Raw genomic sequence first — 17,369 nt, 5'->3', positions numbered from 1 at the left:
GCCAGTGAGGGGGAGCTCACCACCTCCATAGGCAGCCCATTCCACTACTGAACTACTTTGACTGAAAATCTTTCGCCCCCTGCTGGCGAAAACATGCACGTGCGGCTGTTCTTCGTGTATGTGTTAGCGCCACCTAGTGGCGAAAATGTGCATGCGCAGCAACTGCACGTGCGCGTTTACGTGCAGCTGCTGTGGCCGGGCCGCCGGCTCTCTCCCACCCTCGGAGGCAGTCCCCGACTACAAGAAGGTTGGGGACCGCTATTTTAGAGTAATATTCACAACTGCTCTCTCCTCTTTAAATATCCATTCCGTCTTCTAGCCTCCAAACCCCGAAAGCATAAGGGAGGAATCTCCCGCACCTGCCTCAGTATCCATCTTTAGTATCCATCCCTGGGTTGGGGATTGGCTTGACAGGCATTGCCTCCTTTTCCGCTGACCTTCCCTTGGCCTTCTCTGGCTCTCGATGACTGTCCTGCATCGCTATGGTCCTGAAGGTCTGCGGGTGAGAATTGGTGACTCGGGAGGGTGGAGAATTCGACATCCTGTTCCCTCATGGCATCTCTCGCCACAGGGTTCCGTATAAGGGCAAGGGTCCTGCTGATTCCCCAACATCACCCACGCCCTCATGCATGGCGTCAGCTTTCTCCTCGTAGGCCCTAAAATGATAATCAGCATTGCTGTTATCTTTACCTGGCCGATGGCATAAAATGAAGTCAAAAGGGAGCAATGCGAGATACCACCTCAACAGCTGAGGGTTGTGTTCTTTTGCTTTTGCCAATCACAACAATGGAGCATGATCTGTCACCAGATAGAAAGTGTTACCTGTTAAATAATACTGGAGTGCTCCCACAGCCCATTGAATAGCCAAGACCTCTTTTTCAATAGTCACGTATTCTCAGCCAGTGACAATTTTCTACTTAGAAACAAAAACCGCCTCAAGTGTTTCTTAGTGATGGGTCGGGGTAGCTGTTTTATCTTGGTTACTTCGTCCATCACAAGGTCTAAGAAGGCAGCCTAAGTACTGCAATTCTTGCAACCCTATTCTGCTCTTTTTAGGTTTAGTGTGGAGTCCTGCTTGAGCCAAGGAATCCAGAACCTGCCCTAAATGTTGTAGATGGGTGGGCCAGTTTGGGCTACATACTAAGATGTTGTCGATGTATGCCACTGCAAAACTGGCACACTGAGCTAGGGCTCTATCGACCAGGTGTTTAAATGTCGCTGTGGCCCCATGTAGTCCAAAGGGCATCACTGGGAACTGGAAAAGTCCCTGCGGCATAGCAAATGCAGTGTTTTCTTGGTCTCCGAGCTCGACTGGTGCCTACAGGATCCTTTAGTTAAATCAAGGGCTGAAAAAATCAAGCTTTGCCTAGGTGATTGATTAGGATATCGGCCTGAGGCATCGGATAAGCATCAAATTGAGCCACTTGGTTGATTTCTCTCCTAATGCTCCTGTCCAGCATAGGCACTAGCACACTTGGGCTCTGCCATGCGCTCCAAGAAATCTCTATTACCCCTAGCTTCAGCATCTCCTCTATCTCAGTGTTCACAGCCAACCACCTTTTCTGAGGTATAGGCCTCCAAGGAGCTCACACCACCACTCCGTCTGGCTTTTGAATCTCATGGGAGGCTAAGTGCGTCCATCCGGGTCTAGGACTGAAGACTCCCCACGTCTGCTGGAGTTTTGTGACATCCACCAACTGCTTGGGGGTTAGCACCGGATCAAGAATGGATGTGCTCTTTGCTTCAGCCGGATCTAATCAGGGGCGTAACCTTCAGGCAAGTCTCCTGGCTGATTTACTAGATGCCCCTCTTTGCTTTCCCATGTATGCCACTGTTTCAGACTTAATTTTTTTTTAAATTTTTATATAGATATATATAGAAAAAGTACAAAAATAATACTATTAGTTACGATATCACCCCTCCCTCTACCCCCCAGAGTCCCCATTTACTTGAAGTTTCATTTTGCTGAATGCTCCAGAGAAAAATTCCACTATTCTTAAAATTCTTCAGTTGGTTTTCTGTTGCATATAGATGTCAATTTTACCTTTGCAATTTTAACTAATACTTCAACACATATGAAAAGCAAAACAATAAAATAGTATAAACTTTAGCCCAGTATCTATAAAAAGACAGAAAAAAAGGAAAAACCCACTTTGTCATGACATTCCCAATACTTAAATACATTTCCAACACTTTGAAATCTTTGCAGTTACCTTGGGTATTATATACTCTCTATGTAAAAGTATGTCCTCTATGTAAAAGCTTGCTGGAGGGTAAACGGTAATAACTGGGGAAATCACCCCGTATTGAGTCTGCCATGAAAATGCTAGAGGGCGTCACCCCAAGGGTCAGACATAACCCGGTGCTTGCACAGGGATACCTTTACCTTTTCATTTATGTAAAAGTATACAGAAAAAGAATAGAAAAAAATTCAAACACTGTATTCCCCCTTCCGCCCCTCCTTACCTCCCACAATCTTCTTAAGTCTCATAACCTCCCCAGTCTTTTCTTTCTTTCTTCAAACCATAATCCAAATAAAAAGCTCCACTGCTTCTGAAATTCTTCATTTTCCATAAGTGTAAATTTGTTGTCCAAGATATCTGAAAGTTCCATTTATTCCTTTTTAAGACGGTCTCATATCAAGGCTTACTACATGTTGTTGTTCCCATCGTGCCAAGGCATATCCTTGAATCAACTAGCTCCTGCATTTTTTTGTGGCGTTTTGATGATTTTCCTTCGTGTTGATAAAATTAATTCCAGGGAAAACTGAATCTTCTGTGGATATCTTATACACTGGCCAATTAGACTTTTACATAAGAAATGAAACTGTGCTCTTTTCCACAAAATATCCACCGGTAAATCTAGAGACACCTGCACCACCTGACCTCCAATCCAGAATGGGCCAGCACATTTTTTTCTCCTGGAAAACTCTTTTTTGATTGCTTTTTAAAAATTGATTCTTATGTCTTGTAGCTTTGGAATGGCTATGTGCCTTTTCAACATTGATATCCTTGTCTGGCAAATACTGTTCAATAAAAATAATGAGTTCTTGTTGCCGGTCTTGTTTTCCAAAAGTCTCTAACACTCCTTTTCCTGTCTCCAAAACTTCAACTTTCCCTTCTGCTTGCAGTTCTTCAATTCTGATCCCCTGATCTCGTAACTGACTAGTGACAGTAGCTATCTTTAGTCCATCACTTCTTCCTAGAAATTCTTCTTGCTGTTTTGGATTTCCTTAAAAGTATCATTGAGCAAATCTTCTGTAAAAGCTTTTAAGTCCATGGTCTGTTTTTCCAAAAGACGGACCATTTGACTTTGTTATCACAGACATATTGATAGCAGGCAGTAAATTATTCCAAAAGCAATAGTCAAATTTTGTTCCAATCCAGAAAAGTAGACTTTTCAGGTTTCCGGGTCACCTTTCAGTGACGTCTTGAAGCAGAAATAGTGAAGGCTCTTTATCCTAGTGCCTGGAAGTCTCACGGGAACTACATATCATGCCACTAATCTCTGAAACATAAACAACAAGAAGAGAGGGGGGCCTGCCCATCAGAAATGCCTTAGCCTTGATCCCCGCCTGTAATAAAGTCTCTCCCAACTCTGGATAGCCTCAGCTTGTGCTGAAACAGAACATAAATAAAGGAAAGAGGGGGAGGAAAGAGCCCAACTCATGGCACAGCGATAATGGTGAGCAAAAAGAGACTCCAGGAATCTTTGAGTGGGATGGTAATTGGACACCAAGCAACGAGGTCAAATCCAATCTACAAGTCGGAAGGTTTTTCTTCTTTTTTATAAAATACATACAGCTCAAAAAGAGAATAAAGAGATCAGGATGATGGAGACTGAAGTCCTCTTGTCCCGTAGCACAGGCAGCTTAATATCCGGGGAAAGAAAAATTCCCCAAGGATCAGAGAAGGAGCTTCTACAAGCTTCTCTAGGTAGAAAGTGGGGGAACCTCATCCTCTTCTATTGACTGCTACCGCAAATCAACCCCTGCCTGGCTGCGGAATCCCCAAACAAGTGGACTCTACAGGACTCCGACTAGCCCCGCCTCCTCTTGTTTGACTGTTGACATGAAGGACCACTTCGCTCCTCCGTGTGGGCCCACACTGGACCTCTCAGGTCAATGGACCTCGTATACTAGTCACACTGTAGAGTCCTCTCCAATGGTCTCCATGATGTGTCCCCAGAGTTTCCCGGTGGACCAAGCCCCCATCCCTGTCGTTGAATGTCCAGGATCGGGTCCTCTTATCATATCTTTTCTTCTGTTCCCATTGTGCATGATGTAGGTTCTCGCTAGCGATTCCCTGTATTTCTCAGTTGCAGCTCCGATACAAATATCTGGGGTTCTTGACCAGGAGGCCCTGGCTCAGGATCCACTGGTCATTCACCACCTCCAGAATGCCCTGGGGCTTTCTCCCATATAACATCTCAAATGGGGAGAACCCCAAGGAGGTTTGGGGTAGTCTCCCAGAGAGCAAACAATAGAGGGTCAAGATACAGATCCCAATTCTTTCGCCATCTGTAGGCTGATCTTCTTCACATCCCTTTTATTGTTTGATTCATACGTTCCACCAAGCCGTTTGTCTATGGCTGATGGACTGCAGTGAAAATCTGATGAATATCCAATGTCTTACACACTTGACACATAAGCTGGTCTGTAAAAGGGGAACCCCTGTCACTCAGGATCTATTGCGGTAAACCCACATGTGCCCACAGGTGCATGAGAGTTCAGGCGACCCAGGTACTTCGCATGCTCTGAAGGGCCATGGCCTCGGGGTACCTGGCAGTGTAGTCCATCATGACTAACATATACCGGGCACCTCAGGGGGTCCATGGAACCGTCCAAACAAAATACATAGCAACCCGCATGAATGGGGTATGTATTACAGGCAGGGGTTGCAGCGGAGCCCTAGGGGGCATATGTCTGGCTGTACGCTGACAAGTAGTACAGGTTCTAGAAAAGCTTCTCACAACTTTGGCAACGGAGGTCCAGAAGAATCTTTGTAGGACTTGTGAGAGGGTACCTCGAGAACATTGATGCTTGGCCCATTCGTGTTTATGAGTGGTTTCTAACACTTGCCAGCGATATGTAACCAGCACTAACACCTCTATCCATAACTATTCTGGGATATTGTGCCACTCCGCAAGCAACCTTTACCTGCCCCTCACCGCGACTGCCTCACGAAGATCCTCAAGGACAGGATCTTGTCTTTGGGCTTCTAGGAAGTCTGGGTCCTGGATCCAGGTCCCCTGAATGTCTGCCTCATACGGGGGTGGCTGTGATCCACCATCACTGTCTTCCTCTTTCCCATCTTCTGGATTGGCTTCTGTCTCTGCTGTTGACACCCAAGACCGTGTGGACAGTCCTTCTTCGGGGTCCTCCTCCTCTTCAGTTATAGCCCCTGTCCAGTTTTCTCCCTGCATAGCTCCTTGTCCATCAGATGGGGAAAACACAGGGCATCTCATCCCGGCATCATGTCATAAGGTAGAGTTGTCATCCAAGTCAATTCTAAGGCATACTCTTTACCCAGGTATCTCAGAGTCAGCTGGATCATCAGGCATTCTTCCACATGGCCATGAAAACAGGCCACCTGGGTCCACTTCTGCACAGGGATATCTCTGGACACCAAATCTGCTTTAATCATTGAAACTGAACTGCCACTATCCAGCAAAGTGAGACAATAGTTGGGACTTACCTTCACAGTAACTAAAAGAGGGGAAGCTTTCGCCTGTTGGTTGACCAAGGATATATGAAAATTGTCTCCCCATCCCAGGTTGCACTCCATGAAAGGACACTATTTCCGGAAGCGCCCCCCACTGACCGCAGGTATAACAAAGTCTTCTAGAGCCATGTTCCCCAACCCCCGGGTTGCGGTGGGAGGGGGAGGCACTGGCACACCAGATGCGCCTCCCCCCCCCATGGGGGGGGGGAAGGCATAGGGCACAAACGTGCAGGCATGGCAGTTCCGCACCAGTGCCTGTTTGTGAGCGCCCTGCTGAGGGGGGTAGGCGGGCACAAACTCAGAGGCTTGGAGCTGCCGCGTCTGAGTGCTTGTATCCGCGCCTCCCTCTCTCCCCCCCACTGGTCCCTGGCCCAAAAAAAGCTGGGGGACACTGTTCTAGAGGGCCCTGGTTGGGTCGGGGCCGAAGGGATCACTTCTTTACTGGAGCCCCCTAACAGCGGACTGGGGTGGGGCAGTGCCAGGAGAAGCTTCTGATACCCTCCTGGGTTTTGACCCAGTCTAGCTTACCCTCTCAGTCCTGCCTCGGCTGTTCTTGGGGTCCCGCTTTCTTTCAGTCCATCTGGACCTACCATGGGCTTCATCCCGTCCTTGGGCTGATTTCTCTGGTCAGTTGCTACTACATTTTCCATATATTTGGTGGCGTCCTTCAAGGTAGCTGGTTTCCAACATGCCACCCAATGTTGGATTCGGGGCGGCAGTATGGCCAACAATTGTTCCAAAACCATCTCATCCATGATGCACTTTCCTTCATTGAATGTCGGGAATAACCATCTTAACAATCTTTTAACTGTGTAACTAAAGTTTGTGACCTTTTAGATGCTTGATAAACACCCTAAAGCACTGTCGTTGGGTCTCAGATGTGATTGGGTACCTATCCAGAATGGCAGCTTTTAATGGCAGTCACTCTGTGAGGGGAGGGGCAAACACTCTTGTGAGACTTTTCATCTTTAAGCTGGCTAGTTGTTTCTCCGAAGCAGGCCTGTGATTACACAGAACCCATGTGGGACTGCATAGAACCCACAAAGATTAATAAGATTAAAACATTCAATATATTACAATGGTAAAAACATTAGTTAATTAGAGGTTCTAAAATTGTAAAATCGTTAAAAGCCATATCTGCATATGACTAACTGCCTTCTAAAGGGAGGGGCTTGGACAGATGTCTTCAAGACTACTTAACTCTTTTAGTTGTTGTTCAATGAATTCCGCCAAGGTCACCATGCAAGAAAACCAAAATTTTATTTTCTGTAATTATATAAGACAGCAACTCTGCAGCGAAAACAAGTGATTACCATAGACAACTAGTTCATTAGATCTGTTGCCATTGAGGGGGCAGCCACTCCATCAGCTTTGGGTGAAATGTCCCCACTGACAATCTCGGGGCCATTTTCCTGACCACTGGTTTTAGAGGGTGTGTTGGCGCTGGCAGCTGCCTCAGTGGGATGTTGCTGACCCATCATGTTCCCCTTTGAGCTGTAGCTGCCCATGATGTGGTCCAGGCAGGGCTGGGCTGGCTTGTACGCAGGTTATCCATGCTGGGCTTGGCTGGCCATTAGAGAGAGGGAGACACCCCTCTTTGCACCAAGGGAGGCAAATCCCAGCAGAACCTTGGGGCAGAGTAGAGGCCCTTGAAAGGAGCGAATCTGGCACCCTTCAATTGTGTGACAGCCGCAGTGTGAGAAACCCTCTCCTTGGCCATGCTGTGATGGCTGCACTGCCCCACAGGCAACAGAGCTCCTGTAACCACAGTGGAGCCAGGATTATGGCCTAGATGGGTCAACAGACCAAAACAAGAACGTTCATGTCAAAGACAATAAGCTACCACATTTTTCAGAAAAGGACAGGCCTTAACACGGATTATATAACAAGTTTGTCAGGTTGGGGGACTTGTAGATTAAAGCATCAAGACATACGGTGACAATGTCTATTGGCATTTAGACAGTTTTATTCACTTACCTGGAAAGTGAAAAGGGTTTTTTTTTTAAAGTTCTGTATTAGTCCCTTTGTAGGAAGCTAGACTGTACCTGTCTTCGAACTGCAGAATGTCATGAATATGGTATCAATTAAATTTTCTACAGTAAAAAAGGGAAAACTGCATCTGGTGAGTTCAGGCATCACTAAGAAAAGCAGAGGGTCTGCTTCTGCGCAGAAACTGGTTAATTAGGCACTTCAGAGTCGAAAAACTGTTGGGAAATATTCGGAATGCAGTGTCTAAAGACAGAAGGCAAGAGCAAGATCAAAAAGTGATGCAGCTTCTGTCTCTGATGGGCAGAATATCCATGTGCTTTGTTTATGAAGAGACACTTTGCTCAGGAAGTATCACTGTAGTCGTGTGGCTGCTCAGTGTCAAGATTTTCTGCTTGGCTTTGGATCTATAGAAGGCAAAAAGGAGGGAATATAAAGACAGGAAGAAACAGATTCTTATGTGATAATTCGGGCCAATTTCCAGTTGAGCTCCTGAAAGGCAAATGATGTAAAGAAAGCAAAGGTATAGATGGGGTAAACAAGCCTTAATATCTTAGTAGAAATACTTGAGGAGATATCTTTTAACCAGTGCACTGACAGAGTTAAGGAACCATCAAGTGCAATTAAGTTTATTCCCATTTAAGGATATCCTGCAAAAAGAGGTGGTTGCAGTTGAAAAATGGCAGTCTTTGAAACATCTTCCAAGCCATCCTCACATAAAGCTAACTACAAAAGCGTTAACACTGCAGCAAGTCCTTGAACCGAGGACACTTGGCAAAAAGCACTTCAAGCTTCTTTACCATCAAGAAGATCACGGGGCATATCCTTGGCTACTCTGTTGATCACAAAAGGAAGCAGTTGTCCATTCTTTCACAAGGATAAACAGCTGTTCCATACCGCAAGCAATCTCTTTGACCATTAATGCTTCTTGGCTGAAATCAAGTTGACCTGTTCACGTGTAAAAACAGTTTTCAAGTACCGTTTCAAAACAGGACCTTTTGAATGCTCAGCTGAACATACAGAATTGTGCCTCACCAGAATACTAGGTAAAGGTAAAGGTATCCCCTGTACAAGCACCGAGTCATGTCTGACCCTTGGGGTGATGCCCTCTAGCGTATTCATGGCAGACTCAATACGGGGTGGTTTGCCAGTGCCTTCCCCAGTCATTACCATTTACCCCGCAAGCTGGGTACTCATTTTACTGACCTCGGAACGATGGAAGGCTGAGTCAACCTTGAGCCGGCTGCTGGGATTGAACTCCCAGCCTCATGGGCAGAATACTACCAACACTGAAATCAAGAACTTGGGTAGTCTGCCTTAAGCTATATCATAAAGATGCTGAATACTATTGGCATTGATGCCATAAGAGAGCCATTTTTAACCTTTTACTACAGAGAAGCCCCTGAAATAAGTTCTCAGACTTTGAGGAGCTCCAGAAGGGATGTCAGCTGGCCACCCCTACCTGCCATGCCCCCTGGAAGTGACATGTCATGCAAAGTGATATCACCATCTGCATTAACAGGCAGGCTCAAATAGGACTGGGGGCTGGGTTGAGACAGGAGGTGGTTTAAGGCATGCAGGCTTTCCCCCCCTCCCAGGCGCGGAAACCATAAGAGAGCTCACGTTTGGGGGGGTGGGGGAGAGCAATGGAAGCGGCCAATTCCCTAACATGTGCATTAAGGCAGGAGGGGACAGACTGTAGACCCCTCTGAAGCTCCTTTAGAACCCTCGGTATTCACAGACCCCTGATAGGGAAACCTTGCCATAAGGGGATGAGGTGGCATCTCTAAAGACTATCATATCTCTTATCAAAGAGAAACAAAATTACTGGACTACCTTTCCTGACCAAATATTTTAAGCAGTGTAAGGAAACAGCATTATCTGCAATTTCAAAACACACCAGAAACTGCCCCATTTCACCCTGATCTCAATAGGATTAGTTTTCATTATATGAGCAGTCCATTTAACTGACCTTTGATGCTAAAAAGATGCACAGAGTATGTTGTACAGGCTGGAGATGTTTTAAGATTTGGAAAATTCATGTTATGACTCACTTCATATTCATCCACGTTTTTATAGGCTTTTTCTAGAGAATCCAGCATAGCCTTCATCACCTCTGACTGCTGAATTTTGTTCAAGTCTCTAAGAACACCTTCTTGGTTTGGGATCTTCAATATCAGCTCCTACAAAATGTTTAGTAGCAAGGAACACAGGGAAGAAGAAACTCCCAATAAGCAGATTTCATTGAAGGAAAATCCCTTTATTGAAAGAATAGCAAACTGATCATCATGGGACTCTTGCCAAGACTAAAGATCCTACCTCTACGGCCCACTTATCTACCTTCCACACAACGGTTTTGATGTGAAGGCATTTTCCTGACCAAATGGCCTGGACAAATTCAGGCACCAGCTAAGTCCTAAAGACAGTGGGAAAGATGGTCATTCCCGTAACTTTAAACACAGGGACTCTCCATAAAATCTCGGGCTGGCTAGCTACATTCACACCTATGCTAATCAATCAACAATGGATCAAATGCTAATCAAGGATCAAAGATATGCAGATAGGACAGGAAACAACCTGTGGCAAGGCAGGTCAAGCAATACAGGCAATAGGATAAAATATCGTTTTGATATCAGGTCAAGTAATACAAGGCAAAAGCATAACATATGGTATTGACAATTAACAGCAAAGCACCAGAAGAGTTAAAGAATACAAAGAAAGCAAATGGCACTAGCAGTTAAAGAAGGCCACAGCAGCTGGATGAAATAATTCAGGAAATGTCATAAAGCTACTTGTCTAGAAACTGCCTTCTCTGCTTACTGGATTCCTTACCTGAAGAACAGGTGCTACCAGGCTCTCTTTTGGGAGCTTAGGAAGAGCAAGAACATCATGGCTTTCTTTGCAAAACAGCTACAAGGAAAAAAACAAAAGCAAATGGGATTCCCAGAGAACATTATCTAATCCCCCCCCAATTCCTTATTCTGAAGGAATACTTTCAACTGAACAAGAGTACTATGAAATGCATCCCCTTAAGCTGCTACAACAGATAGAAAGTATCTAGAGCAGTGGTTCTCAACCTACCTAATGCTGTGACCCTTTAATACATTTCCTCATGCTGTGTTGACCCCCAACCATAAAATTATTTTTATCGTCGTAATCCTTTTGTCTGGTTTTGCCGGGAGAACATGGCTGCTTTCTCGGGATGCCAGCCTTCAGGTGGGCCCTGGGTATCCCCTGGAATTACAACTCATCTCAAGACCATAGACATGAGTTACCCCTGTAGAATAGGGCTCCTTTCTCAGGATGCCAGGCTCCAGGGGATCCCTTGGAATCACAGCTCCTCTGCATGCCACAGAGAGCAGTTCCACTGGAGAAAGCGGCTACTTCAGAGGAGAGAGGGACTGTATGGAATTGCCCCCCACTGAAACCTCTGTCCTCCCCAGGCTTCAAGCCCCAAATTCCCAAGAATTCCCCCACCCACCCAGCGCTTGTCTCACCCATGCCCTCTGCACAAGCTCAGAGGTGCCTGCCTGCCACCCACAGCACTTCCAGGACTTTGAAGACACAGTTGGCGGCCAGCAGCACCTCCAGGCAGGCATCCAGCATGGCGTCTGTGGCGTCCATAGCTCCCTCTCACCCATGTGGACAGAAGGAAGGAGGAAGGATGCCCGGCTTGCTCCCCCTTCCTTTCTCCGTCGCTCTGCCTCCAGCCCCTGCAGGGAAATGCCTGCAGGGCGTAAGGCCGCTCTTTTGTACGCAGGGGCCCCTTACTCACAAGTAGGCGCGCCAGCCTCCAGGTGGAGCCTGGGGATCTCCTGCTGTTACTGTTCCTCCCCAGAGAGCAGGGAATGGCTGCTTTGGAAGGGTGGAGGGAGCTCTAGGCCCGATGGCTGCAACCCATGAAAGGATCGTTCGAACCCCAAAGGGGTTGCAACCCACCAGTTGAGAACCGCTGATCTAGAGAGAGCATGCATTTCTTCTTTGCGAAGTCTCACAGACAGTATGAACCAGATTATTTTCCCAGACTGTGAATACCTACCCCATTCTTTCACATACCTTGTTCATCATTTCTTCTTCTGCCGCCAGCTCACATTTTAATGCCTGCATTTCGTTCTGGAGACGCACAGTTTCTTCATGTCGGAGCTGTGTCTCTTCCACTGATTTCTCTATTGCCTCCTGAATAAAAAAGAACACACTTCAAAATGAGAAAACATTCACATAGCAAACATTTATCCATGACTGAACAACTTATTAGTATCTATGTGGTTCAGAATACAAAATGACAGCAACAGCAGAGCCCTGGGGCATCGATCTGAACGCATATTACACAGTCATTTTGCTGAGGTTAATTGAGGACCATACAAGATGCGAAGGTTTTTAAAAGTTGAGTCCATGATCACCAGTGCAAATTCAAGTTCCCTTCAGTAGCTGTTAAATAAAGGCAATTTCTTTAAGCTCGGAACACCAGTGTGGGGAAGAATGACCCCCCCCCCCCCAAGCATTTTCCTGCACTGAAAACTTTTGCTGCTCCACATACACATATCACCAGTAAGTAAAGATAAAGGTATCCCCTGTGCAAGCACTGAGTCATGTCAGACCCTTGGGGTGACACCCTCTAGTGTTTTCTTGGCAGACTCAATACGGGGTGGTTTGCCATTTCCTTTCCCAGTCATTACCGTTTTACCCCTGGCAAGCTGGGTACTCATTTTACTGATCTCGGAAGGATGGAAGGCTGAATCAACCTTGAGCCGGCTGCTGGAATCGAACTCCCAGCCTCATGGTCAGAGCTTCAGACAGCATGTTGGCTGCCTTACCACCCTGTGCCACAAGATGCTCTATATCACCAGTACCACAATGCTATTTTTTTTAATGCTTAGGAGGCAAGAACTCCTCCTTCCCCCATGGCAGTGTTCTGATCCCTAATGAGAATATTTTATTTATAACCCGCCATTCCCAAAAGCCTCAGGAAGGGTAACAACATATATAAAAAAGTGATAAAATAACATTTTAAAACATTCTACATCAAAATTTGTTCAAAACCACCCACCCTCTGATTTCCCAGTAAGGCAGTACCGATGTCATGTCAAGTGCCTAAACTAAAGACAACACTGCAGTTCCATGAAAGAAAGGTTAATATATATAAAAAATTAAAAACTTGCACTCCTATAGGAACACTCAGCATGTACTGAACAGAAATGGTCAGGAAGACATTGGTACAAAGTATACAAGGCTGTCGTTAATATCTGTGGAAGTCAAGGTAATATATACTGTTGTGTCTACTGCAATTTTCTTTACTGATCCATTTTTGTTGTATATGTAATATAATGCCTTGCTATACTGCTGTCCCAAACCCATATTACCTGTTATAATGCTGTCTGTATTATACAGTATTCAAATGCTACTGTATGTTTATTAATCATGTTGACTATATTCATTTCTAGTAGCACTTTAGAGATGAACAAGATTTTGGGGGTATAAGCTTTCATAAGAGAGGCCATGGACCCATTCAGTCCAATGCTTCATGTCACACAGTGAACAAAGGCCAGATCTATCAGCGAGTTCATTGTATGTCTGTAGCCTACTGTCCTTACAGTACACCTTTAAGCTGTAACCGTAACCAGCCTTGAAGTAAATCAGGTAAAACAGTTTTGTGATTCCCAAATACAGATATTGACAATCTGTAAGGCTTTCAAATCTGAAGACAGTTTGAGACATCACTCAGGTTTTCTGCTTTCCAAATTTGGAGATTTTAACAGATTGTGTATGATCCCTGAGGAAGTTACCTGGAGCTCAATCCCCCATTCTTCCCCATGGACTTTTATTCCATAGCAGGCTTTCTGAGTCAGGGTTCATGAAACCCTGGGGTTTCCTTGACAGCCCTGGAAGGGTTTTCTGAATGGGTGTGAGTTAATTAATGTTTATATTTTTAAACATTTATCAGGTTATATGACCATATATGGCTTAACGCTCCCAAAATGGCCAATGATGGACCCAGAGGGAGTGGGAAGGGGAGGGGTGGTTGTGTACACAGGTATGCTTCCCAACTGTATTCTGCATGATCACACCATTTCTGGGGTTTCTTGAAGTCTGAAGGGGTATCTCAATTATAAAAAGTTGAAAAAGTCTGTTCTATAGTCTACCTTTATTCTCAGAGGATGTCCCATTTCAAAGCTCAATATATATCTTTTCTTCCTTCCTCACCTGCAGTTCTACCAAGCCCGTTTCGATTGCTGCAATCTTTTCTTCTTCTTCTGCCTGAAACTTCTTCATGTTCTTCAGGTTACTTTGCTTATCCAGAGGGACTCTCAGAGTCTCAAAACGTTTCAGAAGCCTTGATCAAAGTGATTAACAAGAAGACCCATTATGGCATAACAGTAATATAATCATCTGGACCTATCTAAGGAGCTAGTATTATATAAAGCCCATGTTTTCATCTTCGCCAGGCCCGGCTACTAGCCCCCTACCTGTCCTCAGAACACCTGGCCACTGTGATCCATGCAATGGTTACTTCCAGACTAGACTACTGTAACTCGATTGACGCCGGCCTACCCTTGACTTTGATCCAGAAGTTACAGCTGGTACAAAATGCAGCTGCCATGGTCCTCACTAGGACACTTTGGAGGGCCCATATTCAGCCGGTGCTTCATCATTTGCACTGGTTACCAGTCTGTTTCCATTTTGCAGCCCTGTGAAATTGTCCAAGTTGGGACTTGATTCCATTAGGAAGCTCACGCCTTCAGGTTGGGGGCATGGATGAACACACTCTGGCTTTGATTATTGCTAGGCGGATATCAGTGGAGCCAGGAATCATTAAGTTTGTCGGAATGGGTATTGTGTTGCTCTTCAGGGGGAAAGGCAAATAGACGGTCCTTGAGGTACACAGGACCCTGACCGCGTATGGCCTTGAAGGTGAGTACTAGCACTTTAAACCTGAGCTGGTATTCAATTGGTAGCCATTGTAGCTGCTGGAGGATTGGGATAACATGGGCCATCCATGGGGTTTGGGTGAGGATGCGAGCAGCTGCATTTTGCACCAATCACAGCTTCCAGAGCATGGATAAGGAAAGACCCACGTATGTGCTTAAGTGCATTATACAGAGTGGCAGGTGTTAGGGCTAGAGTGACAGACTGCTTTGTGGAGAAAGGAACAACACTGGTAGGACGAAAATGTAAAGAAATACAAGACTGGGGGCAGCTGACTGATGAGGTGACACAGGAGAATAGAGAAGGCAAATTCCAGTTATGAGTAACCATGCTGAGGATTAGTCCTTACAGCAGATTGACCTGGTTTTAAAATCTTTGTTTATAAACCTGATGTTCTAACAATGCTTTATCACTGCTGACTTTAATGTATTTATTATTACATTTTTATACTGCCAAATTCCCAGACCAGCCGACTCATGGCAGTTCACAAAGCAGGGTAAAGATATATAGTATAAAACCGGGTTTTGCAGTTACATCAATTAACATTATAGGATATTGTGGCACAGACTCTTGCATGTCTTCATTTCTCTTACTATCATATATTCATTACCTTTCCTTGAGGAGGTTTAAGTGTTTTTCTATTTCCCTTTGGTTCTGGGGATTTTCGTGAGCAATAGCTCTAAAAAGAGAGAAGGTTAAAGATTACTTTCCTCACAGGCTGAAAGGAAATATTTAAGTTTGTTGCTACTGCCAGGAACATTACATGTCTGCCAAGAGAAGATTTCATTTTACAGCAGATGTAATATAACTTTTTGCCCTACCTTGCAGAGGGGAGGGGAAGAAAGATCAGCAGGAAGTGGGGCAGAAACTGCACCAAAGCCCCAGAGGCAGACTGAAAATTTCACTGACAACTCTGTACTCTCTAACCAGACAGCAAATATTAATTTATATTTAACTAAGACAGCATAGGGTGTATCAGCTTGCAGTTTTCTCTCGTACTGGGTATTTGCAATTTTTGCTTATGCAAAACTAAAACACTTATCATTTTTAAACCCCATAAATAAGTAAAATATTGTAATTTCATACTCAAAGGCATTGAATATTGTTAAAACAGTAAAATTAATTTAGGTTTGATAGGACACTGAATAGTTTATTCTCCCCATTAATTTTTTTGCATTTTTTTCAAAACAAAGGAGAACTCCACCCCCCACCTTTAAAATTTCCTAAAATTTTACATTTCCAATCAAAAGAAGTCCTTTTGTAGGTAAGGCTTTGGATCCAACCCAAAGTCTTACATTGGAAATGGAACACAATTCTCAGGGTAGAGGAAACACTGTTAAGAGCAAGGAGTGCGCTATGGGTGGAGATGCATTTGATACTTACAATATAAAACCATGCATCATGGAATCCAGGTAGGCTCTAGAACTCTCTGGAAGTAGCTGCCATTTTGCTCTCTGGCCTGGAGTCACCACTACTTCTCTCTCTGAAGAAAGCATTTCTGTGAACGGAGAACAAGAACATTTCTAAGAATATTCTGGGGATAACCCTGAACAATAATGTTACTGCTGTACAACACATGACAGCAGGATCCCACTCTTACGCTTCCATATCAGATTTATAATGCTACTAGTAAAAAAGCCCATTGTATGTCAAATACAATGGGCTCTAGGAGGGGGGGGGGTGAGAGCGAGGGCCTGGCGAGGGCAGGGAGAGTAAAGGTAGCTTACTGGAGAGAGGGAGGGCGCTCCCGGGCGGCCATCTTCTCGTGGGGGCTCCGTTTTTGTGTGTGTTGAAGGCGCCGCGTCAAGGCACCGGGCAGGGAGCCCCCGGGTGGCGGCGATCTTCTTGTGTTGGTCTTTCGGGGGGGGGGTATCTTCTTGTGCGGCTGATGTTCTTGGGCAGCGGCCTGATGCATCGGAGGCGCTTTGCGCCTCTGTCGCGTCAGGCCACTAGCAAGGAAGCAACTGCGAGCCGCGCTGTGCGCGGCTCGCAGTTGCTTCCTTGAGCGGCGGCTTGACAGGGAGCCCCTGGCGGCTCCGCGTGACTGCCAGGGGGCTCCCTCGGGCGGCGGCTTGACGCGGCGAGAGGCGCTTTGCGCCTCTTGCTGCGTCAAGCTGCCGGGTAGTGAGCCCCCGGCAGCCGCGCTCCGCGCGACTGCCATTGGCTCCCTCGGGTGTTAGGCCGGGAGCAACTGCGAGCCGCGCTGCGCGCGGCTCGCAGTTGCTGGGGCTGGGAATCAGAGGGAACAATCGGCAGGCGCGATTGGTCCCTCCGATTTTCTGTCGTGAGGAAGGGTCCAATCCAGACCCTTCCTCATCACGGACACATCCCGCCTCGGCAGCCCTTAACGAATTATTTAGTCCGTGGTGCCCGTGGCGCCACGGGCGGTTTAAAGATAGTGGCAAGTACGCCGATCCTTCATTGCTATTTAAAAATTGAAAACAAATTAGGTGATGAATACTTTATTCCCTACAACCACCCGTTTGCCTGTAGAGAATGTAATGCTTCTGTAGAAGATGTTGGCAACTAGGGTTGTGCATGGTGTCCAAATTGGCCATTCCAGGTCAATGTAGCCAGCGCTGGGGGGGGGGGGGGAGCACGGGCACCGGTGTGCAACTTGGTGCACACATGCAGGCATGAAGCTCCATATCTATCTGCATGTGCGCACCGACTGAGGCACCAGCACCCACGCCTTCCCTCCCCCCACCCCGCGGCGCTGGCTGCGTCAGCCTGGAA

At 45.9% G+C, this 17,369-nt stretch overlaps 1 protein-coding gene across 9 annotated transcripts in view; it reads right to left on the bottom strand.

The window, feature by feature from the left end:
• Window positions 1-349: 349 nt before the first annotated feature.
• Window positions 350-17,369, bottom strand: part of CENPQ (centromere protein Q) — a 26,860-nt gene continuing 9,840 nt past the window's right edge. For 6 of the 9 annotated variants that reach the window (XM_077317825.1, XM_077317765.1, XM_077317794.1 and 3 more), the window contains exons 4-10: window positions 16,017-16,131; window positions 15,244-15,312; window positions 13,911-14,040; window positions 11,766-11,885; window positions 10,542-10,619; window positions 9,764-9,892; window positions 350-496 (exon numbers count right to left, since the gene is read on the bottom strand). In XM_077317825.1, the coding sequence (XP_077173940.1) occupies window positions 365-496; window positions 9,764-9,892; window positions 10,542-10,619; window positions 11,766-11,885; window positions 13,911-14,040; window positions 15,244-15,312; window positions 16,017-16,131 (773 nt within the window). In that variant the 3' untranslated portion in view covers window positions 350-364. Of the gene's footprint in view, window positions 497-6,964; window positions 8,117-9,681; window positions 9,893-10,541; window positions 10,620-11,765; window positions 11,886-13,910; window positions 14,041-15,243; window positions 15,313-16,016; window positions 16,132-17,369 lie in introns of those variants that run through there. The other 3 variants (XM_077317775.1, XM_077317785.1, XM_077317819.1) reach the window with 3 other exon arrangements.

This window comes from Paroedura picta, chromosome 1, assembly GCF_049243985.1.
Source record: "Paroedura picta isolate Pp20150507F chromosome 1, Ppicta_v3.0, whole genome shotgun sequence".
Classification (NCBI taxonomy): Eukaryota; Metazoa; Chordata; class Lepidosauria; order Squamata; family Gekkonidae; genus Paroedura; species Paroedura picta.
This window is presented reverse-complemented; position numbering and strand designations above follow the sequence as displayed.